Below are 25,859 nucleotides of genomic sequence, written 5' to 3'. Positions count from 1 at the left end.
TCACTAATTCCGATAAGTCAATTGGGCATCCTGCCTTTTGCTTTTTCTGAATGTTATTTTTTAATCTTTATTGTTCAGAGTATTACAGATGTCTCCCCCGCCCCCGGCCCCATTGATCCCCTTCACCCGGTTCCTGCCTTGCCCCAGGCCTTCACCACCCTACTGTCTGTGTCCATAGGTAAGATCTTTGGCTAATCTCTTCCTGCCCCTTCCCCCTCCTTCCCTCTGAGATTTGTCAGTCTGTTCGATGCTTCCATGCCTCTGATTCTGTTATATTCACCAGTTTATTTTGTTCATTAGATTTCTTGTCTTATTTTAATTTTTAGATTCAATTGTTGATAGGTATTTGTTGCCATTTTATTCATATTTTTATCCCTTCTCCTCCTCCTCCTCCTCCTCCTCCTCCACCTCCTCCTCCTCCTCCTCCTCCTCCTTAAAGAATACCCTTCAGCATTTCATATAATACTGGTTTGGCGGTGATGAACTCCTTTAGCTTTTTCTTGTTTGTGAAGCTCTTTATCTGACTCTCAATTCTAAATGATAGCTTTGCTGGGTAGAGTAATCTTGGTTGTAGGTCCTTGCTATTCATCACTTTGAATATTCCTTGCCATTCCCTTCTGGCCTGCAAAGTTTCTCTTGAGAAATCAGCTGACAGTCATATGGGCAAACTGTTGTAGGTAACAAACTGCTTTTCTCTTGCTGCTTTTACTATTCTCTCTTTGTTTTTAACCCTTGGCATTTTAATTATGGTGTATCTTGGCGTGGGCCTCTTTGGGTTCCCCTTGTTTGGGACTCTCTGCACTTCCTCGACTTGTAAGTCTATTTCTTTCACCAGATAGGGGAAGTTTTCTGTCATTATTTCTTCAAATAGGTTTTCAGTATCTTGCTCTCTCTCATCTCCTTCTGGCACCCCCATAATTCAAATGTTGGGATCCCTAAAGTGGCTCCAGTGGCCCCTTCATATTTTTGGATTCTTTTTCATTTTGCTCTTTTGATTGGGTGTTTTTGCTCCCTCATATTCCAATTTGTTTAATTCTTAGAATCCTCTGTTCTGTGGAAACCCTATAAATTATTACTTATTTCAGGTAGTGTATGCTTAATTTTGGACTGGCCCTTTTTCATGTCTTTGCCATTCTCACTAAGATCTTTGAAAGTCTCATGAAGATCCTTGAGTAACCTTATAACTATGATTTTGAACTCTGTGTCTAGTAGTTTGCTTGCTTCCATTTCTTTCATTGGTGACATGTTTCTTTTTCTCCGCGCTTTGGTTGCTTCCCTGTGCTTGTTTCTATGTATTAGGCAGAGCTGCTATGTCCTGGAATTGGTAGAGTGGCCTTGTATCGCAGGTGTCCTGTAGGGCCCAGTGCTCAGCCTCCCCAGTCACCTGAGCTGGCGCTCTAGGTGCGCCCCTGTGTGGGCTGTGCACACAGCCTTGTAGTTGAGCCTTGATTGCTGTTGGCATCATGGGGAGGAATTGACCTCCAGGCCAACTGGCTGTGAGGACCAGCTGCTACTATAGTGGGAGAGCTGCTGTGCAGGAGACACCCCTATGGCGCAGGACTTGCTTCAGTGGGGCTTTGGTGTTCACTGAGTCTACCCCTTGAGTGTGCCGCTTGTGGATCTGTAGAGTTGTAATCTGCTATGGTCTGAAGCTGCCCTCTAGGTGCATTGGCCCTAGGGCCTCGAGGAAGGTGCAAAGTCAGCCACTGCCTGGGGCCACCTGGGAGGAGTTACAGAGAGATCTGTTATTTGTATTGGGCTAAGAAATGCCCAGGCGAGGCCCAGCTGTGAGGCAAGGCAGGCTGGTGCTTGTGCTGGGTCTGGGGCCTTTTACTGATAGGTTTGGGACACACTGACACCAGCTGCATCTTGTTTGAGACCTTTTATCAAAGTCTGAAGCTGAGCCAGGATAGGCCAATAATATGGAAAAGCTGCTGCAAACAGCTAGGGTGGGGCTCTCAATTGGATGGGGCGGGGTCTCAGGGAATCAAAATGGTGGAGCAAACAGAGTGGGCCACGCTGTTAGAGACTCAGCTATGGCTGCCAGTCAGCTCTGCGACAGGAGAGGTCCCAGCACAGCAACAATGACCCCTGCGAGCACCCTGGTCTGGAAGAAAGCTGCCCCGAGTTTCTGTTCCAGTGCCAGACAGTCCAGTTCCTCCCTGTGTGGTCTGGGTCCCGCAAAGCCTCCAGGTGCTGGAGCTCAGAGAGATGGAGCCCAAGTAAGTTTGTGCGCCGGCCCCTTAAAAGGAACGCCTGGGTCTCCAGCAGCTTTCGTGTCCCTCAGCCACAATTCCACTGGTTTTTACAGCCCATAGTTGTAGGGACTTCTCTTCCCAGCTCTGGGACCCTCGGCTGGGGGCGTTTGGGACCCCTTGCTCCTCACAGGGGCGGGCGAGGTGGGAGGGGGAACTCTGCAGAGACTATCTTCCTCCCGATTAAAAAAGCCGCACGTGGGTGCCTGACCAGCGGGTTCTGCGCCTCCACCCTCCTTCCAATGTCTGTGCGCTTTCTTCTTCTCTATTTGCAGGGCTTGTTCAGCCCGCTTTCGGGAGGTTCCGAATGATGGTTGTTCTGTATTTTAGTTGTAATTTTGATGTGGTTGTGGGAAGCGGCGCATATTGGCATTTACCTAAGCTGCCATCTTGGTTCTTCTGTGTGTGTGTTATTTACATTAAAAGTAACTATAACTGTGCAAAGGAAAGGCCCCTGGCCTCCCCCGCTACTTTATAAAAGCCCAGTTTTCACCTCTCGCTGGACAAAGGTGGTGGAAGTTCATTTTCTGCTCAATCTCTGAGGATCACTTGAGACATAATTTGGAGACAGTGTCTATCAAACCCTATGCGGTCTGGGGAGAAGAGCTGTCAATCTACAAAGCCACCGGGTAGGGATAGGCCGTGATGGGGAGTAAAGGCCCTCCCCTCCCCCTGGGTGAGTGTGGATCACCCAGAATGTAATGGACCTTGGAGTGGAGGGAGATGATGCTGGAAAATCCACTAAATAAATCATCCCCCTTTAAAAAAAAAACCAGCTGAGGGGATGTGTCCTGATAGGCCTGCTCATCAATGGATAGGTACTTAGGGTGCAGTAAGTAGTTTAAACAAAATTAGTGGAAAAACAGGGAGTGAAAGGGAGCAAGAGATCAGGTTTCCTGCACTCGCCACACATCAGGTGATTTAAGCTAAAAATGGCTTAAAATACCGCAATCACTTGAAACTCCTTACATAAACTGACCAGGAATCTGGGGCATTCGTGCTAGAGACAATTTTCTTCTCCTGCAGATAAGGGCTGGGGAATTAGTCACAGGGTATTTCCAGATAATGTAGTTCACACCTCATGTAATATTAGGTGGGCAGGGCGCTCTGCTCTCAGGACGGAGGATGCTCCTGCCAGTTCCAATAAGGAATGCGTGTATTTTTAAAGCCTGGGTAACCACCGGTGAGTCATTGCCACAATATGCCTCCCTTTGGTGTGAAAAGGGGCAAAAAAGTGCGTCAAACAACGTTTGGTTCCTCATTCAGTTATTCATTCATTCATTCATTCATTTATCACATGGTCACTGTCAGGCCCAGTGCTAAATGCTGGGGAGATGTGTGTGAATACACTCTTTTCCAAGCAGCTTCTTGCCCGTTGGATATTTTGGCCTCATCTGTAAAGTGCAAGTGGTGATTTGACCGTTGAAAGAGATGTGGAGTCCTGCCTGGTGAGGTCTCTATGGACCAGAGCAAGGTTCAGTGTGGAAAGGTTTCTCTGGAGGTAGCAAGGTGACTCAGAAGCAACACCAAAGCTGATCATCATGGCACCATGGTTAGGAGGGCAGCTTTTTTCTCTTGTTGGTTTCATTTACTTATTTTTCTGCCTCTATTTTCTATTTCCTACTCGGGGCCCACTCTCTTGGCTTATTCTCACTGTTAGAGACAAGTGAGAAGAACAGGAGCCCACCTATCCCTTTTCACATTTGAATCCCAACTCGGCCACTTTCTGGCTGTGTGTCTGTGGGCAAGTTGCTTAACCTCTCTGAGCTCCAGTTTCCTCATGTGGCTGCAGGACTGAGGTGGAGGACAGCCACTACTGTCAGCAGTGCCTGGGGAGAAGATGAATTAGGAGAAGGTCCCCTTTTACTCCTAACACCCCACCCCCAACACCCACACCTTTCTGCTACTGCACTTTGGCTCCTGAATAGTTGACTAAAGTTGGTCTCCATGGCTGTGAATCGTCAAAGAGTTGCCGGTTTTCAGCTGTCTCTGGTCCAGAGTCATTCTCACTATAGAGCAGTGGTTCTCAACCTTGGCTGCACATTGGAATCACCTGGGAATCTTTTTAAAATCCTGATTTCTGGGCCTCATCCTCCGGAAATTCTGTTTCTTTGTTACTAATGTTGTGGCCTCACCCCATAACAAAGAAACAGAATTTCCGGAGGATGAGGCCCAGAAATCAGGATTTTAAAAAGATTCCCAGGTGATTCCAATGTGCAGCCAAAGTTGAGAACCACTGCTCTAGAGTGTTCTCTTTCTGGTGCTTTCTGGTGGAATCTTACAAGGCGGAGTAAAAAGCACAGGCTCTGGAATGGATAGAACAACGTTCATGCTCCTGTTTCTGCATCCTCAGGTCCTACCGGGGCCGGGGAAGATGAGGGTAAGATAAGTGCCCCTGAGGGCTGTTGTGAGAACGCAGCGCTGTGTGTGTGTAACGGGAGCTCCCAGCCTCTCAGAGCTGTGCAGGCCTGGAGCCAGGAGACCTAGCCGCCGCCGTTCTTCCTTGTTCTGTCTCGCTGAAACTCGACTGAAGAAGAGGCCCGATGAAAAAAAAAGAGCTTTGGTGGTGGGCCTTGTCTTTCCAGAGACCCCCTCTGCTTCCTACCTCAGTGGGACTCAGATATGAGAGGTGATTAGCCAACAAATTAGATGTAATAAGTAACAGCCGGTGTGGTCTCTGTAGCTGAGGCAAGCTTTTCATTCGGCTTTTCAGGATATTGCAGATAGACTCCCACCCCTTTCTGTATTATAGTCGCTCAGCCAGCTAGCAGCCTAGATGGGACCCCGCTAATAGGCAAGAAAAGAAGGCAAGTCTCCTCTTTGAGCAAAGACGGGATAACCAGAAGATTTCACTGCCTGACCTCTCAAAGGGGTGGAATTTGGAGGGCAGCTGAATTAGGGGTCAGGGGTATACTTTACCTTTATAAATTCTGTGGCTGAGCTCACCTGGCCCTGTTTCAATCCCCCCCCCCCCCCCTCCCGACACACACAAAACCCCTGTGGATGCTACTCTGGTCAGTTCTTTCCTGAAACAGCCCACTCCTCCAGGACCCGACTCTGAGGGTTTCATCAGGGCTCGCCCTCTGCTTGTAGAGGGGCAGTGCTCCCACACACTGGCTCTCCAGGGGTAGGAGGAGAGGTCAGAATGCTCAGGCCTTCTTCGAGATTGCGTCTCCTCTCCTGGATTCACACTCTGGGTGGCCTCCCTGGGCCCATTTTCCCTTCACCCCAAAGTGTCTGTAGGCAACAGCTACCCCCAAGGACCAGGAGCCTCGCAGAAAGCAAGTTCAGGGACAAGAGAAAGCTCCCCAGGACTTCAGCTCCTCACCTTCAGTGCTAAGCATGGCCTTTGGAGTCTCAGGGCATGAGTTCGAATCCAGCTCTGCCACTTACTAATTGTGTAGACTTCAGCAAGTTCCTTAATCTGTCTCTGTCTCAGTTTTCTGTAAACGGAGGAGACTAATAGCAAATCTATTCCACGGGGCTGTTGTGAGGACTCTGTGTGTGCGTGAGGAGAGAGAGAGAGAGAGAGAGGAAGATATCAAGCTTAGATCAGTGTCTGGCATATAATAGGCATAATATAAATGTAGCTCCAATATGAGTCATAACTTGCTGAAAACAACTGTGTCAAAACCACACCAATAATAATTTGGAAAGAAAATCACTTGACCAGTCATGTTGTTTATGCAGCAACTGAGTTTGATTGATACATTTTTCTTTGTTCTGCTAGGATATTCGATCACGCATTCATTCAGCTCTTTAGAAACAGTCACTAGCTACCTACCGTGTGCCAGGCACTGGCTGGTGCCAGCGGCCCCTCTCAAAGGGGTCCTAGCCTCAGAGCACACACCCAACTACACACTGGATTCAGGACGGGCAGTGATGAGAGGAGAGGTTTCTCTCATAAACTTACAGGGGAGTTGACATCTGAACTTGGCAATGACAGAAGCTGTTTAACGAATGGCTGCCCCACGTGACAACCCTGCTCAGACCTCGCATGCAGTGTCTCCGAGCCTTGGTGATTCTCCTCTTTTGGTCCCAACCTTGGTCACCTCCTTCGGGGCCCTGCGTTCTGCTGGGGGCGTAGGCTCAGTGCAGGCCCCGCTCTGCTGAGTCAGAGCGCTCCCCTCTCCCTCCGCGTCCCAGCGCCTACACTCCTGCTGCTGATCCTCCATCACCGAGTTTTGCTCTTTATGACACTTTCTTTAATAGCCTTTCTGGAGGGAGTGTAGACAGAAATGCCTGAATTGAATCCACATGTCTAACCAGAAGCCCTCCCAGAGTCTGTGCTTTTATGCGGGGAGGGGAGGGCATGCCATCCCCCCAGCTGAAGACTGAGAGAGGGTGCGGCAGGCAGAGAGGGGCAAGCGGCCAGAGCCTGCGCTGCTCCTGTTGCTGCCTCCACCGCTGCTGCCTACTGAGCGCCTGGGGCTCTGTGCCAGTGTGTGATGTACTTGGTCTAAGCTCTCCAAATTCCCCTCCGTGCACCGCTACCTCAAGTTTGCAGCAAAGACACTGGCTCAGAGTGGTTAAGTGCATTTCTCAAAGTCATCCAGCAACTAGCAGTAGGTCTGGTGTCCTGGCTGCAGGTTCTGTGGCTGAGTGGGCACACGGGTTCCTGGGGAGTGCTCTGGGGACCCCAGTCTGTAGGGCAGTGAGGCAGGCAGGAGGAGGGCAGGCAGGAGGAAGGCAGGCAGGAGGGGGGCAGGCAGGAGGGGGCAGGCAGGAGGAGGGCAGGCAGGAGGAGGGCAGGCAGGAGGGGGGAGGCAGGAGGGGGCAGGCAGGAGGAGGGCAGGCAGGAGGAGGGCAGGCAGGAGGAGGGCAGGCAGGAGGGGGGCAGGCAGGAGGGGGCAGGCAGGAGGAGGGCAGGCAGGAGGAAGGCAGGCAGGAGGAAGGCAGGCAGGAGGGGACAGGCAGGAGGGGGGCAGGCAGGAGGGGGGCAGGCAGGAGGGGGACAGGCAGGAGGGGGGCAGGCAGGAGGGGGGCAGGCAGGAGGGGGACAGGCAGGAGGGGGACAGGCAGGAGGGGGGCAGGCAGGAGGGGGACAGGCAGGAGGGGGACAGGCAGGAGGGGACAGGCAGGAGGGGGCAGGCAGGAGGGGGGCAGGCAGGAGGAGGGCAGGCAGGAGGGGGCAGGCAGGAGGGGGGCAGGCAGGAGGGGGCAGGCAGGAGGGGGACAGGCAGGAGGGGGCAGGCAGGAGGAAGGCAGGCAGGAGGGGGGCAGGCAGGAGTGGGGCAGGCAGGAGGGGGCAGGCAGGAGGGGGGCAGGCAGGAGGGGCAGGCAGGAGGGGGCAGGCAGGAGGGGGCAGGCAGGAGGAAGGCAGGCAGGAGGAAGGCAGGCAGGAGGAAGGCAGGCAGGAGGAGGACAGGCAGGAGGCGTGCAGGCAGGAGGGGGACAGGCAGGAGGGGACAGGCAGGAGGGGGCAGGCAGGAGGGCTGAGCTGTGGAGTGGGAGCAGCAGGCACTTCAGTCCCAAAGAGATGGAAGCCAGGGTGAGCCTCGGAGATGTCCTCCAAAGAGGTCAGGCAGGCGCTGTGTGGGTTGCCTCCTGGCAGGGTGTCCATGGGCAAGGCGGCTCCTTTGGGCGGAGGGCAGCTCCTGAGGAAGGACTCGGCCTTCAGCAAACAGCAGCTCCTCCTCATCCAGACGGGGATCTGGGCGGCTCCCCATAGTGTCCCCCCCCCCCCCCCCCGCCCCCAGTGCCCTGGGCTGGCTTGGAGGCCACAACTCCCTAATTAGAGTCCATCCACGTAGCTGGGGCGCAGGGATGGAGGGCAGGGAGAGGAGGGAGCTGGAAAGGCAGGCCATCCGGCCCAGGCTAGGAACTTGCCCGTAGCCACGGGGCCAGCAATGAGCAGGATAATGGTGACGTCAGGTTGGAGAGGGCTGTTTGGGGGAACAATCCAGGCGGTAGTACACGGATTCCCAGAGCAAAATCAGCTGACGGGCTGAACTTGACGTTAGAATCTAGATGTTCCTGTGGCAGGGATTACGTTGGGAAGGGAAAGAAAATCCCACTTTTTTGGCTTTCCTACATCATTGGTTTCTCTTTCTTATTTGAAAGTGCTGTTCCTCGCATCTGGGGAAGAGCTGGTGAACTCAGATGGCAAAGATATCTTTGCTTAAAATACTCTCTTTAGAAGCGGGGACACCAGAATCACTGGGTTCTAGGGCCGACTCTTCTCATGCGGTGTGACCGGCGGGAACCTGTTTGTGCTTTCATTTGAGGAAGTAACAAAACCAAAGGCAGCTTGGAGGTTTGGCGCCTTTGCTGGTTACAGAAGTGCAGCGTGAGCAGACAGCATCCTCCTCTCTCCTCCTGTGGGTAGACAGGCCGGCCCGAGGGGCCTGTGGCTTAAGAACAGTAGCCCTAACTATAGGTCTGGGATACCCAGAGGGTTATCTCTGCGCACCAGGCTTGCGATGTTGAACAAATGGAGTAAATTCTGAGGGTCTACGTGCCCAGCTTCCATCAATACCTGAAAAATAGTAGTTCAGCGTCCTGAGATGTCCAGTCCCATGGGTGGCCCTGTCCTCTCTTCTCCCTGCTACCCTACCTACCCAGCCTCCTTCCATACCCCCCTGTTCTCACCCGCAATCCCACAGGGTCTCCGATTCTGTATCCCTCAATGGGAAACATTTGGGTGGAGGAGACATATATTGTCTTTGTTACAATATATGCATTTCACTTGCGGTAGAAAGGATCTAAGGCAGTGGTTCTCAACCTTGGCTGCACATTAGAATCACCTGGGAATCTTTTAAAATCCTGACTTCTGGGCTTGAGGATGAGGCCCAGAAATCAGGATTTTAAAAAGATTCCCAGGTGATTCTAATGTGCAGCCAAGGTTGAGAACCACTGATCTAAGGCAAAACAAAAACAAAAACAAAAAACAAAAAACCCGTGGTGTTGTCAAGGATGCTGAACTCCTAGAGAGCCGGGGAAATGGTGAGGCCTGGCACCAGGCAGACCGGGAGTGGACCCTGGCGCTGCACCGCAAGGGCTCTGTGTAACCTTGAGCAGGTTCCAACTCCTTGAACCTCAGCCTCATCTCTACCATGGCGTTATTGTCTGCCTTGCAGAATTATTGCAATAGTAAATAAGATGATGTTGCAGAGTTTCTAGAATGATATTAAGGACTCATTACTAAATACATGTTGGTAACTATGGTTACATAGGGCCAGGGGAGCCACCTGAGTGGAATCAGCTTTTAGGTTAAGGGGACCAACATGAATAATATCTGAAAGTCGTAAGTCTATGTCACTCTGGCCCCCAGCTACCCATACTGGTTTGGGTTCATACTTTCTCATGTTTTCTCGATGGTATTATGACCCTGAGTTCCTGACCTGTTTTTGTCATGTCTCATGATCTTCCTCAAACAATTCCTACTGCTGTATTCTGTAGGCCATCAGCTAATTGAGTTCTGGAGCAGAATCACACCAGCTTTCAAGAGCTGATTGTGTGGATCTCTTCCCAGCTCTGCATTCTGCTGGTCATGTTGAGAGTATTTACACCACAGGATTTGGCAGACACTACACATCAAGGCTCCCCCTCCCCTCCATGCTCCAGTGAGCCAGCTGTTAAACACTTACCAATATGCCGCTGTCATGAACCCCGTTTTTCAATGATGTGTCATTTAAGCAAGGCAAAGCAACTCAAGGAAAAGTTGATTTTAATTAGCCTATTATACTGCTCATCCCCACAAAGGGGTGGTTGTGGTGGTAAGCTGAGATTTTGTATTGGTTTAGCAAGGCAGTTTCATAATACCAGACAAAACCTATAGGTTGGCTGTTCATTTGTGTGTGTGTGTGTGTGTGTTTCCCAATACTCCCTACTCATTAAGAGGTAAACATGAACACACTATAGACAACGGGCGGGGTACGTCTCACCATAATGATGGGAAGTGGTTGATACATGGACCCTGGAGATACTGTGGTCGTGAATCTGAAGCTCTGGCTTTCCAATTACCAGGAAGTTGTGCTTCTCAGTCTCTAGGGAAGGGTTAAGTGGTACTGAAATCTGGGGGAATTTTGGATCTGCCCTCATATGTAAAACGGTTTAAATCAATTGGTTCTTTACCAAAATCTAGGGAATAAGAAACAGCCTTAGAGAAGAGTAAATGTTAAAAACAAGTAAGGACAGTTAACTCCTCCCCTTTTTTCTCACTTAAAGGTCCTTTTAATAAGAGAGGTTGTCCTTTTAATAGATTGCTCCTTCCTGGGACTCGCCCCACCCTCTGATCATAGACTCGAGGTAACCAATGGACTCACTCCCTTACGATTTTCTCATGGGTAGTGGAATCCCTGGCCTCCACCTCAGTGTTAGCATGACACTTGAGAGCCTAACGCCCTGCAGAGCATCTAACTGGAGATGCTCATCCTGCCACTGGGTAAGTGACAAACGTCACTGGGGGATCTGACTTCTGTGGCTCAAGATGCCATCCAGCAAAGGGGTTCAGGGCATGGACAACCCAGGGTCAGATTCCAGCTCCCCCACCCGCTAGCTGCGTGACCTGGCAATGCCTCACCTTTCTGAACCTCGGGTTTCGTATCTGTCAAATTGGGAGCAGCATACATGAAGAGCGGACCCGCAGAACATTGAACGTCAGCCTGGGCTGCTCGGAAAGGTTAGCTCCTTATTGCTGCTCAAAGATCCGCTGTGACGACAGTGCAAAACCTTGGCCTGTGGGAGTGCAGTGCTCCCACTTGACGCGGACAGTGAACACCTTCCCGTCGATCCTGGAGCCATTGCTAAGAGTGGGGGTCTGCAGCCCGAGGGAGGGGGTTCAGCTCGTAACCCGGCCACTTGCTCTTTGACCTCTGCCTCTCTGGGCTTTAGCTCCTGCCCATAACTGGGGATAGTGGATGTCCAGGGCCTCGAAAAGGGTCTGGTACAGGGTGACCCTCGCCGGTAGCTGTAAAGGCACATCAGTCCCTTAGCCTGCAATAGGCAGGTGCCACATAATCAGAACTCAAACAAGAAGTATTCGTTACTAAGTCATTTCACTTGTGTGAGCCTCAGTTTCCCTGTAAGTAAAATGGGGATAATAATATCTGCACAGGGCTATTGAAGGAATTCAAGAAACATTTCGGGGCTTGGCACCTGGAATGTACCACGGAGGTATCCAGGCCCCACGTGGGGACCCTACATAAGAGGGCTGCCTGTGACATCATGCAATGAGGGACCCAGGGGGCACAGGCATAGAGGACAGATCTTCAACCACCTTGACTACCTAAGGGCCAGCTACACAGCGAGCTTGTATCCTCCCTGACATCTTGCCTGGGAGCTATAAGCGTATTTGTTTGCCTTTTTACAAGCCAGCGACTGGGAGAGGATGAGTCCTGCCAGGTGTGGCAGCCAGAGGGGGCAAAAACAGGCAGAGTCAGGTGTTCCTGGGGAACCCCGATGCCCTGAGCTCAGCACTTCTCTGCACGGTGAGGGCAGGAGAGTTCCAACTGCAGTTGGCCCGACAGGAGCCGCCCTGGGGGTGCGGCCAGATGGGCCCGGAACGCCCAGCCGTGAACCCGACCCTGCCAGCCTCCCTGCATGGGAAGCAGAAGAGGAACGCGGCAGGGGTGGCTCTCAGGCCCCTCCTGAGGTGTTCTCCAAATCACATGCAGGCAGAAGCGGCACCCTGGGACCCAGGGTCTGAGGGCTGAGGAGTGGGCTTGGAGAGGAGGAAGAAGGCCCCTGAGGCTCTGTGAGCAGGGGCGTGGCCAGCAGGGGGATCAAATCACCCAGAGAAAGAGTATGTACTTACACAGCCTCATGGGGCTAGATTTCCTCATTTATGCGTAAGTTCAGAATGCCAGAGGGACCAGGGTGTGGGCTCAGAGGGCATTACCCATGACCAAGAACATGGCCTTTGAACTGAGACAGACTCGGTTTGGGTCTTAGCTCCAACACGTCCCAGGGACGTATGTGGCCGTGAGTTACTTTGCCTCCTTCTGAGGTTGTTGTAAGAACCAGAAGTAATAGGTCCTTGGCACATAACAGGGCACATAACAGGCCATCCCCAGTCTCGTTATTTGTTTTGGTGTTGGCTCTACCTGTTGCACTGGACAGACTTCCTAAGGCAGCTGTGGTGTCTCACACTCTCCCTGGCCGAGATGTCAGGACTCAGGATGGGTTTGGAAGGGAGATCATTAAAGAGCTGGGAAGTGACTGCCATGATAAGACTGTTCCTGGGCTGAGCGATCCAGCTGAAGGCGCGGCGCTAGAGCAGTGGTTCTAAACCTTCCTAATGCCGCAGCCCTATAATACAGTTCCTCATGTTGTGGTGACCCCCAGTTTCATTGTTACAAATTGAACATAATTAAAGCATAGTGATTAATCACAAAAACAATATGTAATTATGTATGTGTTTTCCGATGGTCTTAGGCGACCCCTGTGAAAGGGTTGTTCGACCCCCAAAGGGGTCGCTACCCACAGGTTGAGAACCGCTGCTCTAGAGGGAAGGCCAAAGGGTAGATGGCTCGAAGGCAAAGGGGGAAGGGTGGGTCAGCTAGCAGGAGAATGTCTGACAAGAGATTGGAAGCAGGTCATTCATGCTCAGCATGGCACCCAGAGATGCTGGGCAAGACTTGGTGGGAGAGGTAACTGTCGCTTGAATTTCTTGCCTAGAAAGGAGCAATCTACCCCCATCCCCTTTACTGTTAAGTCTCTGGCATGAAGGAAAGGAGAGAGATTTTGATCTGCGTTCTTCCTTCTTTAACTTTTAATAAACAAAATTGTAGCTACCTTTGAACCAGTATCTGTGTCCTCAGGAAATGACCAAATGTTAGCACTGATCCTGCCCAAAGCCCCGTGAATGGGCTGTTACGCCCATTTCATTGATAAGGAAACTGAGGCTCCGTGGCTGGTCACAGAGCTGCTGTGTGTCAAAGTCAGGATTCAAGTTCAGGTATCTCTAGCTTCAGCTCCCTGGCTTTTTCCACCATCCCACACTGCCGCCCAATCTGCAAAGCCCGGAGCTCTCTCCTCTTCCCACTCCTTCTGCTCAGTTCCCTCCAGGACTGAGAGGTGATATTGATTCTTGTTCAATAGGGGTTAGAAGGTGTCTCTGCAATCCCACAGTGAATGCCGAGGGCTTTTTAAATGGAAAACTACAGGGAGTGAGGCTGGCTCTTCGCTGGCTTTGCGGGAGAATGGGCTTGGATGTGCACACAGCCAGAGCCGGCTCATTTTTCTAAGGACCTAACTTTGCAGCATTCTTCAAGGGCTCCAGAGAGTTCCCTGTGCCATCAAATTAAGTTTGGAAACTTCAATAAAGAAGTCCTGAAGGAAACTGTCAATTAATGCATTTACACGCAAGCATCATACTTAGGAAAAACATCTTCAAACACAAACGTTGTTTTCCACCCATTAAAAAGTTGGTGTGCCGCTTGGTTTCCATAGAGACCTGAGGTAATAGCTCCTTCCCTCACTGAAGACTGAGTGTCACTCGATTTCTTTCTCACTTTTTTTTTTTTATCTTAGTCTTTCATACTTTTTTCTCCATCTCCATTTATGAAAACAAAAGATAACTAAATTGAAACCTGGCAATGAGATTTGTCTGAGGAAGACAGCTTGATTTATAAGCTCAAGGGACTTCATTTTTGCTCACCTCCTTATTTTATGACTTCTGCAAATAGTGTAGCTACCTGCAGGGAAGTGGTGGAGAATTTTCAATTGATCGCATGATTCCCGCAGTCCATCAAACACATGCTCAAAAGGGAAGCGTTAACGGTCTGCTGAAGGACAGCTGAGTTTTCCCAGGGTGTGGAGCAGAGGTTGGCAAACTGAGGCCTGTAGGCCCAATCTGGCCCACGGCCCACTTTGTAAATAAAGTTTTATTGGAACCATGTTCATTTGCATATTGATGTCTGTGGCTGTTTTCACCACAGTGGCGAATTTGAGCGGTTGTGACAGAGACGGTATGGCCTGCAGAGCCTTAAATATTTCCACTCTGACCCTTTGCAGAAAAAGTTTACTGCGCCTTTGTACCAATGGGGGTTTTGGAGGCATTTAATCGTTTTGTCACGTTGGGCAAATACCGATCTTGCTGTGACTCATCTGTGCATCTTTGCAACAGGAAGGACAGGGTTCTTTCAAGGGTTTTGGGGATGTAAGGCACCCATGGGAACGATAAACATGAATGCTTTCTACTCCAAATCCTTTTGCTGGAAAAATCCAAAAATGTCTATCTTATGATTCCAGAGATTCTTTAGAAAACTCAAGGAAAGTGTGTAAAGACCCAAGCCACGTGGTCCAGCCATTGTCCCGGGCCCCCAGCCCGCCCAGGTTGTCTCTGGGAGAAGGCCAGAGAAGCTGAGTGGGAACTTGGTTCAGGGATGAGACAGCAAACAAAAGAAGTCACCACAGTCTAGGAAGAAACCTTTAATTTCTATTCAGCTTTAAAGAGTTTGCGAGGTTTTGTGTTCTTTTTCCTTTTAACAAACCAGTTCAAGTACATGCCTGCAGATTATAAAATTACCTGAAATCGCCTAGGATATCAGCATGCATGGCTTGTTAGTATTTACATATATTTACATAGGGAAACAAGAGAAAGATCTACAGTTATTTACAGTCTACATAGGAGAAGAGAAAGGCGGCCTAATTGTATTTCCTAAAATACAGTAGATGAGTTGTCAGTACATGCATATTTAGATAATATTTGCATGATAGAATGCAATTTAAAAAAAAACATACCTGTGTAACTTTCTATGCTAAGGTGTTACATAATCAAGGTAAACTTGGTTTTGTTTTGTTCCTAGTCTATTTGCATCAAGTGCTTTAAAATGCTCACTAACACCCAGGCAGAATTATGTACCCTGGCAATTAAAGCAACAGAGCACACGATCATTTCCTACTAACTAGCAACAAGCTGCTGGTGAATGAAATATCTATTGTTTCTCATTACCCATCGACCACTGTGACGAGATCTCTCTGTGTAAAGGCAGTGCCTAAGCTATCACCATTAATTATGGAAGTCATATAAATGAGACCCTCTCCACAGTATGTTCTAAATGAAATATTAACAAGGCCAGCGTTAGAAATAAGCCTGAGAAATGATCTGTTCGTGTGAGCTCCCTATGAAAATGCATGCACAGACCTAATGCAGTTGTGCTCGACTTGAAACGGTGGGGCTGGACTTAGGGGCCTGCCTCTGATCTGAATCACTGCGAAGTCTATTCCTTCATTTGTTTTTGGACAACAGAGTTAAGAGTTAATTTCTCACCGTGATGCGGCCCCATCGGAGCACCCTGTGGGTTTTATCCCCCGCCCCCCCATGCCTTTTCAGTCAATGTTGTAGGATATGCCCGTGACCTGTGACCTAGGTGTAAATGAACTGTCCACCTTAACATCTAAACAAACAGCTTGCTTGGGGTTTGCCCGGAAGTCCTGCCTGCTCACAGAACAGTCTGCTCTTGGCTTTCCAGGGGGTCCCATGTGTCAGGCCGACTGGGCGGAGTGACTGTGCGCAGGAGGAAGGAAGATATTTTTGTTTCACCGCTACTCTGAAGACAGTCTTTGATATTAGAACTGAACCCATTAATTCTGCCTGGCAATCATGTCAAAGGTTTCTATCAGTGTACATGGCAAATACAGAGGCATCCATTATCTACATTGTACAGAGCTAGCTATAACCGAGGTTAAAAACATCAAGGAAGAATGTAAAATGTTTCAAATTAACACAAGCTAAATCTTCTTTTACCGTTTATGAACACTCAGGAGTTCCTTCGGCACCAGCTTTGAGGTGGCCCAATGGGAACGTTTCCGTAAGGGGCCGTCAGATTTGTCCCGTGTCGAAGGATGATGCATAGTTCAGTGGCAGGTTTCTATGGCTCTTCTGCTTAGCTGTTGCCAACCAACCCATGGAAGAATGGATACCCCAATGCAGTGTTCCGTCCCAGCGAGAGAAAACCCATTGAAAAAGAAGCTGTGCTTTGAGCAATGTGGGCGTTCCAGAGAGCACTGGCAGGGAATGCCCGGGGAACTCGGTCATAGAAGTGAGACACAGTCAGCATCTCTCAGTTGTAATGAGACCACCTCTCGGGCCAGTCCAGTCCAGAACCTCTTTGGCAGACACAAATGAAGGTGGGATGTACATGAATAACATCGCCCCCTGGACTGGCCCTTGGGCCTCCTCTTTTTCCTTCCCTCATTCAGAGGGCACCTCCCGCCCCACCAAAGCGTGTTAGAGTCCCGCAGCAGCAGCAGGTCCCAGGGAGATGAAATCATTCTAAATTGCACACTTCCATTCTTTTGGGAGCAGACATCAATCTTTCACAGAACCCTTGGACCATAGACGGCAAGGACTCTGGGACAGGGAGAGGTATGAAAAGGGCCTCATTTATTTCAAGAGAAAGTTCAGAACAGTTCATGGAATTCAAAACACAGGTCCTGAAAGCCTACCAAGGTCACCCTGCCCTTGAATCCCGCTGGCGTGGAAATCCCTCCCCGCCCGACCTTCCCAAAACAAACATGGCTTTGGACCTCCCTGGATGGTCCGGATGGACGACCGCTTCCTCTCCCAGACTTAAGGCTAGCGAAGACAAATATATTCTTTAGCTTAAAAAAAAAAATCATTTCCAACTTTCTATCCAGCACCTCCTAGTCTCTGGGCTTTTTTCTGCAAATATTTCTCAGAGAAATAACAGCAACAATCCTGACTTTGCAAGTCATTCTGTCCTGGTCTTGAAGTCAATCTCTGGAAACTCCATAGGGAGCTTGCTAGAAAGTCATGTCTTTTGTCGGGGAGAGTGGTCCTTGTACCCTCACTTGGGTTTGGCTTACTATCTGGGATGCAAATGAGAAAGGCTCCGTGTCGCCTCTGAGATTCTCCCCAAATGGAAGCCCGTGAAGCTGTGTCACCTTTGTTTCCCTCCAAACATTTCACTCAAGATACCCTTTGCGATCGTGGGTTGTGGACCCATTGCATCTCCGGGGATGGCTGGGGACAGTCCATTGCTTAGCTCTCCCTCAGCAAACAACTTCTGTCAAACCTTTTCATAGACTGTGTCCCCGGTGTCACTGGGCACCCGGCGGGAAAGACAGTCAACTGAACGCGAACTTCCGAGTCTTTTTCACAGGTGTGAAGCTGTTTTTAGCAAAGAAACCGTTACCTTGTAGCAAGAGGAAAATATCCAAACACACTGTCCAGGTCCGTGGTGCCAGTGTGCGCATCCTCTTCTGTGAGGCCAGGCTAAGTCCGTCTCCGGGACCTTCTCAGACTCTAAAGCTCCCACTGTTTCCAACAGATGCCCACTCTCCTGGTCTCCACTTTTTCAGTTTGAGAAGTTAAGTGTATTTCCCTTCTATGATAACTGCTAAGAACAGCTGGGAGCAAAACTCCTGAAAGCCACAGGACAGTTCTGCGTCCATGCCCACAGGAAGCGTCTGCCTGTACCTGAGCCTGATTGTTTAAAGCCTTTGTAGGAGTCACTGGCTGGGAATTTGTAGGAGTTAATTTGTTAGGGATTAATTGGGGGAGGGTAGGAAGGGGGTTGGAACAGACTTTGCCTGCAAACCTGACCTAATGTGCCAGATATTACCCTCCAAAAGGCCTCGCTCACTTTACACATACACAGGTTTATAAGATGGAGTTTGCTTCAGTTTCTCTGGTTTTGAGGTGGTTCAGTTTAGGTGTTGAAAAATGTCTATTATCCAAGACAAGGTTCCTTAGCTGGGCCAGCCTGGCACCTGGAGGTGGCGTGTTGGACCAGGTGACCTTTGTGTTAAGGGTCATTTGCTATTGGCTCTTCTGAGGTTTCGCTGAATCCTCACTTCTGTTCATCCAAATGGATATAATTTCAGTTTAGTTCACGGACTAAATCAACAACGGAAAAATCTTTTAACATTTCTCAGGTGAACACAGGGCAAACCCCACGCTTAATTCCAGGCCATGCCAGGGTGTCACACTGTGGCCGGGCATGGACAGGAAGCTTCGGCCACATGGGGACACAGAACAGGGTCGGGCAGTGTGCACACAGCTGTGTCACATGTTTGGCAGGAGGTTTCTATGGCAGCGTGTCCGAATTCTGGAGAGAGTCCATTGTGTGGTCATCAGAGTGACTTGGGACAAGTTGCTTTGGACCTCTGACACTAAGTGGGCTTCTCCACACAGGGGATCCAATCGCCCCTGCTCCTGAGGCTGTGGGTGAGAGTGTCGCGCTTACAAGCTTTCTGCCGGTGCCTGCCTGAAGAATCGTCAGCTCTCCATAGATGCTGGCCGTTGCTACCTCGTGAATGGTCCTCATTCGCAAGAAGCCTCTAGAAAAGCAGGACCATTTGGAGGGCAGAGTCCTTCGAGTAGACTGCTCTCCTCTCTTCTTCTCACGTAACTTTGGGGCAAGTTGGCGTGTTGGTTGGTTAGCACTTACTCCACGACCTTGGTCTATTCAGCGACACCAGCATCCCAGTGGAGGCAGAGGGCGACTCATTGGCCTCGGTCATGCTAACGGGGAGGCCCGGGAGCCCCCTTTCTGTGTGCACTGCGTTACCCTAAAAATGAACACAAGCCATGGCACCTTTGTCAGCTTAGAAGATTGTTCTCGGTCAGTAGGGACTCGTAACCTTTTGGAGCAGCTTGCTTTTGTTTGGCTTTAAAATCAGAGGTTTCAGCTGTCCTTGTTCTGGGGGAACAGGTGTGTATCTGGAGGTGAATTCCCAAGCCCGGGCTGCACTGTCAGGCGAACGGCAGAAACTCCTCCGGGGTGTTCCTGGGAGGCGGGGAAAGGCAGAGGCTGCGGGGGCAGTCATTCCACGGGTGACGCGCGTGCTCACTCCAAAGCTCTGTGGTAGATTATCCTGCCGTATTCACGGGCCGCTGGAGAGGTGGCTGGTTCTGCCTTCGGGGAGGGTTTGTCTTCCTAACAGACCCCAGATGAGGAACAGGGAAAGCTTTGAGGATACGAAGAGGCACCTGCTCACTTCACATCACCTCTTTGTCCCGGGAATTCAGCACAGTGACCGCTGCCCTCTTCCCAAAGGGCTCTCCTTCCTGCCCGTGGGGTTCCCAGTCTGAGTCCCCTGACACATTCCTTTACACATCTGTACTGTTTGCAAAGTCGATTCATTCAGCATTTTCTGTGCAATCTGTGATATCTGTAGGTCTGTGATAAAGCAATCTTAGAACATCTACTCTCAGAATCATTGACTATAGATATTCTGTGACAGTGTCTGTTTTTTATACATCTCGTAATTTAATCTACTTTAAGATAGGAATCTACTCTGTCTTTTAAATAAGCATGCATTTAAAATAGAGAAACTCAAACTAAACAGTAACTGTGTAATATGTGTCCTTATTAAAACGTGAGTTATATTAGAGTACTAACCAATGCATTACAAATATCAATATGTAGGTGGTTAGAGTACTAACCAATGCATTACAAATATTGATATGTGGGTGGTTTTTCCTTTACCATGTATTGTTTATTAGAAACCTCTGTACCTCTTCCTTTAAAAGAGTCAATATTCATTTAGATTCCATGCTGACAGCTACAAATTGCTGGCTAGCAGTCATCAAATAAATGTTGATGAAAAGCGGCTACTTAATATTTTCATCCCAACAAAGGGTTTGGGAAGGATGGATAAGTTAGGGCTCAGGGCCTCAACTATAAATAAACAGCAACCACTTTCTAAGTCCACCTTCCTGTAATTGGAGATGGGGCTGCAAATCTGACAAATGATTTCTGAAGGAGAATGATGAACCTTTATGACCAAGATACTCTTAACTTAATCCCCAACAAGAATCCTGGGTGATTTTACATACACTATGGAGATGGATGGCTCAGCTCTCCTCTGGCAGCTCGAAAACGTTTGATCAGATCAGAAGTGGCGTTCAGGCATGATTACAGATTCTACTGGGCTTCCCAGAAACTCTGTCCTGTGCCAGCCACACCCTAACGCATAGCCAATTCTAGGGGATGGAGACTGGAGCCGCCGCACCCAGCTCCCTGATAAGCAGGCTTCCGAGAAATTGTTCTTAACAAATCGTTGAGGGGGACCCACAGCTCCAGCCAGTGCTTTTATGTCAAGGTGTTGCTGTTATCACAATGGGTCAGTAAACAGTGGTAACAACTCACAAGACATGGTGGCTCCAGGTGTTTTATAATGGAGTTGGTAGCATTGTTCCCTTTATATGACTTTCATAGTTTCTGAATTACGTACTGATGCCCCCCCCCCCACAAAAAAAAGTTGCATGAAAGCCATTTAACGATGATGAAAGTGCTCTTTTAAATGTGTGTTTATCAGTTTTGAAATATTTGATCTTGTATCAGCAAGCCCAGCCTATTTACTAATGAGATTCCCCTCACGTGGCTCAGTCTCCTTCTCATGAGCCAAACATCAGAACTTGTTATGAAACTGTCGGCACATCTTGTATGAAGATGTCACTCAGAGGCTGCCCTGGTGCAGCTAAGAGAATTCCCCCAGAGCAAAAAGGGTAGTGAGCTTGGGACTGAAAGATCTGTTACTACTTAGCTGTCCAGTAAGAAAGCTAATCGAGTACCAGTTGAATTGAGCATGGACCAGAGAGGGAGACTGCCCAATGCGGGGTGGATCTCCGAGTGGAGAAGGTGGTCTTTGCTTTCAGGTGCCCCTGGGTTCTTCTACAGAACCTCTCGCGACGGAATTAAGATTGTGCATCACCCAAGCCTGGCGGCAAAAGACTCAACGCCAGCTCTTGATGCAAGATTGGGCTTTTCTAACATGTATGGCTTTCAGCATGGTAGCCAAATGCCGGCTTATATGAACTGAGGTCATTGCAATTGCTGTCAGATTCCATGGAGGGAAAATGCAGGCCCCCAGCTCCCTCATCAACATGGTTCTGAATCAATGCAAGTGCAGAATTTCTTTGCAAAAATACCATTCCCACAATGCAAGGGTGCAACCTGGTATCATTTTAGAAGGTCACAGTGGCAAAATATTACCCCGGGTGTGGAAGAATCCCGCTTTGTGCTTTCCCGAGTGGCCTACTTTCATCTTTTCTCGCCACTGGTGGCTCTGAAAGGCCCGTTTGTCCTGCTCGATACATGCCGATACTCCAAGCCTTTGCGTCGGGGTGGAGAGCCTGAATCTGGGGCTGAGCTGGCCGGATTCTCTCACCCCTTACAGTTGATGGTAAATCACCTGACCACTCTCTGGTGGTTTTGGCAGCTGGGAAGTAAAATGGAAATCTTAGATAGATATCCAGAAAATTATGCAAAACACCATCTCCAACTGAACTCTAAGAAGTGAAGCCAAAAGGATATTTGGCTTGAGTTAGTGGGGCGAGCATCTCCATTCTTCAATTTGTCTTTAGAGTCACTTTGCCTCCCCACATGAGGTGCAAGGAGTCAGATAAGCCTCTTGAATTCTTTAGAGAAATGTGCCAGGTGCTAAACAAATTGTTATTAGCAATAATTCAGTGAAAGAAAAATTGGATAACATGAACTTATTCCCATTAGACTTGAGCCACCACCCAAATCAATTTCAAAAGAAAGAGCCAAACCCAAGAAAATAGCTGGCTGTTTGGGGAGTGGGCACGGTGCGGGGGGTTGGGGAAGTAACAAACCAATTATGACTTAATTAAGCCCAATCCTGTCAGGAATTCAAGTTCTGAACTAATGGGACTTGTCCTGGCCTATCGAGAAGCCAGCTATGATCAGAACTCAAGTCTCTCCCCCTCCCGCTCCCCCCACCCATGTCCCTTTACTGATTTGACTATGGGGTTTTCACAAGAACTAGATATGACAACAAACAAAACCCAAGTCTGTTTTGTAGCACTTTCCTAAAATTAGAACATCTCGAGGCCCTGATCCTCACAATGACCTTGACCCCCAGTGGTTGTAGTGAATGTAAACCAAACCATTTGTGCAGCATGGTTTTCCATTACGCATCCTGCTTGGGCACAATTTAAACCCTAGAGGAGCAGGAAAAGGGTAAGCTTTGGGTGATGACAGAAACCCATTTCCTCCCCAATCAAATGTCTTTAATGTTTTTCTAATTGTGACCTTATCCCTCATTACCTTTCTCCATCCTCTTCCACAACCCCCCTCCCTATCAGCCTATAATTAGTTGATGCAACCAGGGCTGTGATGCACATAAATAATCATAAGATGCCAGATAAACTGTATTGGTTTTAAATTAGAGCCGTGCCTACCGTGTCTCCCTATGAACACCAGCCTATTATTTTTAATTATGGCTTGCAAAGCAAAGTGAGTTCTTGCCCTCTTTACAGCTTCTCTGACAGTACCCTGTCAGCCCGGATGATATGGTCCCTCCCTGGCACACAGCCCTAACCACCGTGCTACTCCAGAGTGAACGGAAAGTGATCCATAGCACTCATTGCAACTTGCGTTCTGGAGTGGGCTGGCACGGGTCCTGCTTGGGTTTCTCCCTGATGGGCCATTATTAGAGTGGTTGGTTTCATCCAGACAGAAGGTTCTGGAAACATCTTGTGTTGAAATGCATTATGCACTGAGAAGTCAAGGGGTTGGACGAGTGTCTTCTTGCATGTGCAGAAGGGTGCCTTCGTTTCCTCTTTGCTGGGGAGAGATGTCCGACGTGAGTGATATGCATATTTATTTTTGAAGCCTTTTCCTATATGAGGTGCAAAGAGTCACGCCAGCTTTAGAGGGGTTCATGAGCTCGCTGTCCAGGCTGCTCACCTCCTATCTTCCAGGCCTGGGCTGAGCTCAGGCCCCTTGGCCACGCTGAGGTCCAGGTGCCAGTGGACCGGGCGGGGAGAGGCTTGCTGATTCCCAGTCAGAAGAAAGTCATCTCATCACCTCTTTTCTTAAATAAATTGTTTATGGTCTTTTTTTTTTTTTTTTTTAATTTCCAGCAACAAGGAGCTGCCACCACCGTCTACTGTGCTGCTGCCCCCGAACTAGAGGGCCTGGGAGGGATGTATTTCAACAACTGCTGCCGCTGCCTGCCCTCCGCGGAGGCTCAGAGGGAGGAGACAGCCCGGGCCCTGTGGGCGCTCAGCGAGAGGCTGATCCAGGAGGGACTCGGCGGCCAGGCCAGCTAAGCGGGAGCTCAGGTGACGACTGGAACACACGCCCATCCTGTGTGCCCGCACGTCACTGCCAACGCTGCCCCCTCCCCAACTTATTATCCAGATTATCCAGGCCTTTCCGTGTCCCCCTGACACTGATCCGCCAGAGCCAAGGAAATAATAGTCACAGCAGATGGGAAAACGTCAAATACCAGTGGGAAGCAGGGAACTAATTCCAGGGGTCAAGGATCTCTCTTCTGGGGCTGGCTGAGGCTTGGGTCCCTTTTCTTTCCTGGTGGTGGCCTGTCTCATTGTAAAAGCAGGAGCAAGTTTCTCTCACAATTTGGAGTAGCCTGGTGCCCCCTATCCCACCAGCCACCAGCACAGCCAGAGCCACACTGCTGCTGGGGGCTTTCTCTATTCAGGAAAGAGTGAGTGTTTATCCTTCCGCTGCATTGATCCAGGAGATCATTGCTGCATTCTTTCTGACCAAGTCCAAGTGGGCTTGGCAACTCCTGGGGAGAGGCCCCTGAGCCTTGTTCCTGTCAGCGAAGATGGAGGTGACACTGGCATAGACAGAGCTACGAGTCACAAAGGTACCAGTCCGACTCCCTTGCCAAACTATACAAAACGTTCTTTAGCAATTATAGCAGATGAATTTTGCCAAGCATCCCCCCAATACCTTGACAGGCAGGAAAGAAAGCGTTGTGTCCGTAGGAATTTACAGGATCATTGCGGGGTGGGGTGAAAAGCCGTTCCCTTCATTTTTCATTCACGGTTTCAAGCAGCACCCCGGCAGCTCACAGCTCCTCAGGGCTCCTGCTTTAGCCTTCTGCTCACCAGTCCTGTCATCCCTCCCATCCTACGCTTAATAAAAGAGCATGCTCGAATGTTATCACCTGAAGTCTGTCTTGTGTCTTTAAATGTTTGTTACAGTTTTGGTTTTCTGTTTTGTTTTGCCTTTTTTTTTTTTTTTTTTAGAAAAGAAATCTAGAGGAAAAATAAAGCGCTTCTTGTAGACGCCAGGAAAACACCATTCTTGTTTCTTCTCTGAGTTTGTTTTGTGCTTTGTGGCTGTCCGTGGCCCGGGTTGTCTCACGCGATTAGCATGCCAGCATCATATTTTCTGTTGAAGAAAGAGAAAGAAACATGACTATTGTTTAATTTCACCTAGAGAGGCTCTGTTGTTACTTATAGTGGGTTATTCAGTCCTCAGTGGTCTGTTCCCCCTGTAATTATCAAGTTCTTGGTCATTAGAGAATATCTGTGTATTAGAAAGTGGGCAGTTTGGGGGTTCTTTCCCATTCAGCCCCTTTTCACTAACCCTGGTTTCTAGGCCATTCCAGGGGTCTGAGAAGGTCCAATTAGGCAAGATGGAGAGGATGCATTTGCCAAAATACTATAATGGCACCTTCAGGCCACACAGCATCATGAACCTCTGGGCCTCTGGCTCTGTGGCCCAGTCCAGTCAAACACCATTGCTTTCCAGTGGCCCATCGCCTGGCTACCTCCCTGGTCTGGCGATATTTACCCTTACAAAGTCCTTATCATCATAGCTCCTTTAAAGCTGTGAATCAGATAATGTCACTTCTCTGGTCCAAACCCTCCAGTGCTTTTGAGGTAAACACTGCCATAATCCCCAGTCTCCACACGTGACTGGTTGTCTCCCACACTGACTCTGGCCTTGGCCGCCTGACTTACCTTGTCCAGTTGGAGAAGTGCCTGTGCACTGGGGGTTGCCCTTTCTTGCTGCTCTTTGGAACCTGGCAACCACCCGCTAGCCTGCCGGATGATGAGAGACACCTGGTCGCTACCCAAACTGACCCCAGGCTAACCATTAGACATGTGGGTGGGGCCATCCCAGACTATTCAGCCCCAGCCGGGTCCACCCACAGAATGGCAAAAAATAAAGGCTTGTTCTGTGAAGCCATGAAGTTTCCAGGACTACTCGTACACAGCCAACACTCACTGACACAACTTCTCATCTGAGTCAAGTGCAAATTTTTACCACAGCCCAGGGTTTCTTTCATAATCTGGTCCCCACCTTGCTCTCTGATCCTGTGTTATAGCACTTTCTCTTCATCCGCTATAGGGAGTCACTCCAGTCTCTGTGTTCTTGAAATATGCCAAGTACCCTTCCTAGGCAACAACTTTATCTTTGCTGCTACCTCTGATGAAATGCTTTTCTTCCAGAGAATTGCATGGCTTCCTCTCACACTGTATTCTGGTCTCTGCTCAAATGTAACCCTCTTTCTGAGAATGTGATTTCATGGTGGCACCCAATGCACCCTCACCCTTTATTTTCTCCACAACACTTAATACTGTTGGACACATTATGTATCTATTTGCTATTTTCTCTTTCCACCTCTTATAATATAAACCCCACTAGATCTGTCTATTTTGTTCACAACTGTGGCCATGGTGCCTTGAACTGTTTCTGACACATAGAAGGTGCTTAATAAATAACCGTTGAAGAAAATGATTCTTGGTGACCAGGCATTATGTTCCTGAAAATAATTCCCATCCTTGCGGGGATGATTGTGAGCCACACTGTGCTAAGCAGGCTGCAACATTACATCTGATTTCTAATGTGTCCACGACCCTACCAGGTGGCCCTCCCCTTCCTGTCTTATGAAGAAACT

General features: G+C 49.3%; 1 protein-coding gene and 1 long non-coding RNA gene across 2 annotated transcripts in view; one reads left to right on the top strand and one right to left on the bottom strand.

Moving 5' to 3' along the window:
* The window catches only part of WWOX (WW domain containing oxidoreductase), a 924,942-nt gene extending 900,821 nt beyond the window's left edge, over window positions 1-24,121 (top strand). Inside the window, exon 9 of the mRNA XM_070398316.1 lies at window positions 23,062-24,121. Within this exon, the coding sequence (XP_070254417.1) occupies window positions 23,062-23,250 (189 nt within the window). The 3' untranslated portion in view covers window positions 23,251-24,121. The remainder of the gene's footprint in view (window positions 1-23,061) is intronic.
* LOC138996985 (uncharacterized) overlaps window positions 14,616-25,859 on the bottom strand; it is a 354,380-nt gene continuing 343,136 nt past the window's right edge. Inside the window, exon 3 of the long non-coding RNA XR_011468878.1 lies at window positions 14,616-24,343. This is a non-coding gene — a long non-coding RNA (uncharacterized lncRNA). The remainder of the gene's footprint in view (window positions 24,344-25,859) is intronic.

The sequence above is a fragment of the Myotis yumanensis genome, unplaced genomic scaffold, assembly GCF_028538775.1.
Source record: "Myotis yumanensis isolate MYYU_CA2020_CCGP unplaced genomic scaffold, mMyoYum1.0.hap1 SCAF_18, whole genome shotgun sequence".
Taxonomy (NCBI): Eukaryota; Metazoa; Chordata; class Mammalia; order Chiroptera; family Vespertilionidae; genus Myotis; species Myotis yumanensis.
Note: the sequence above shows the minus strand (reverse complement) of the source record. Positions and strands in the feature narration are given on the sequence as shown.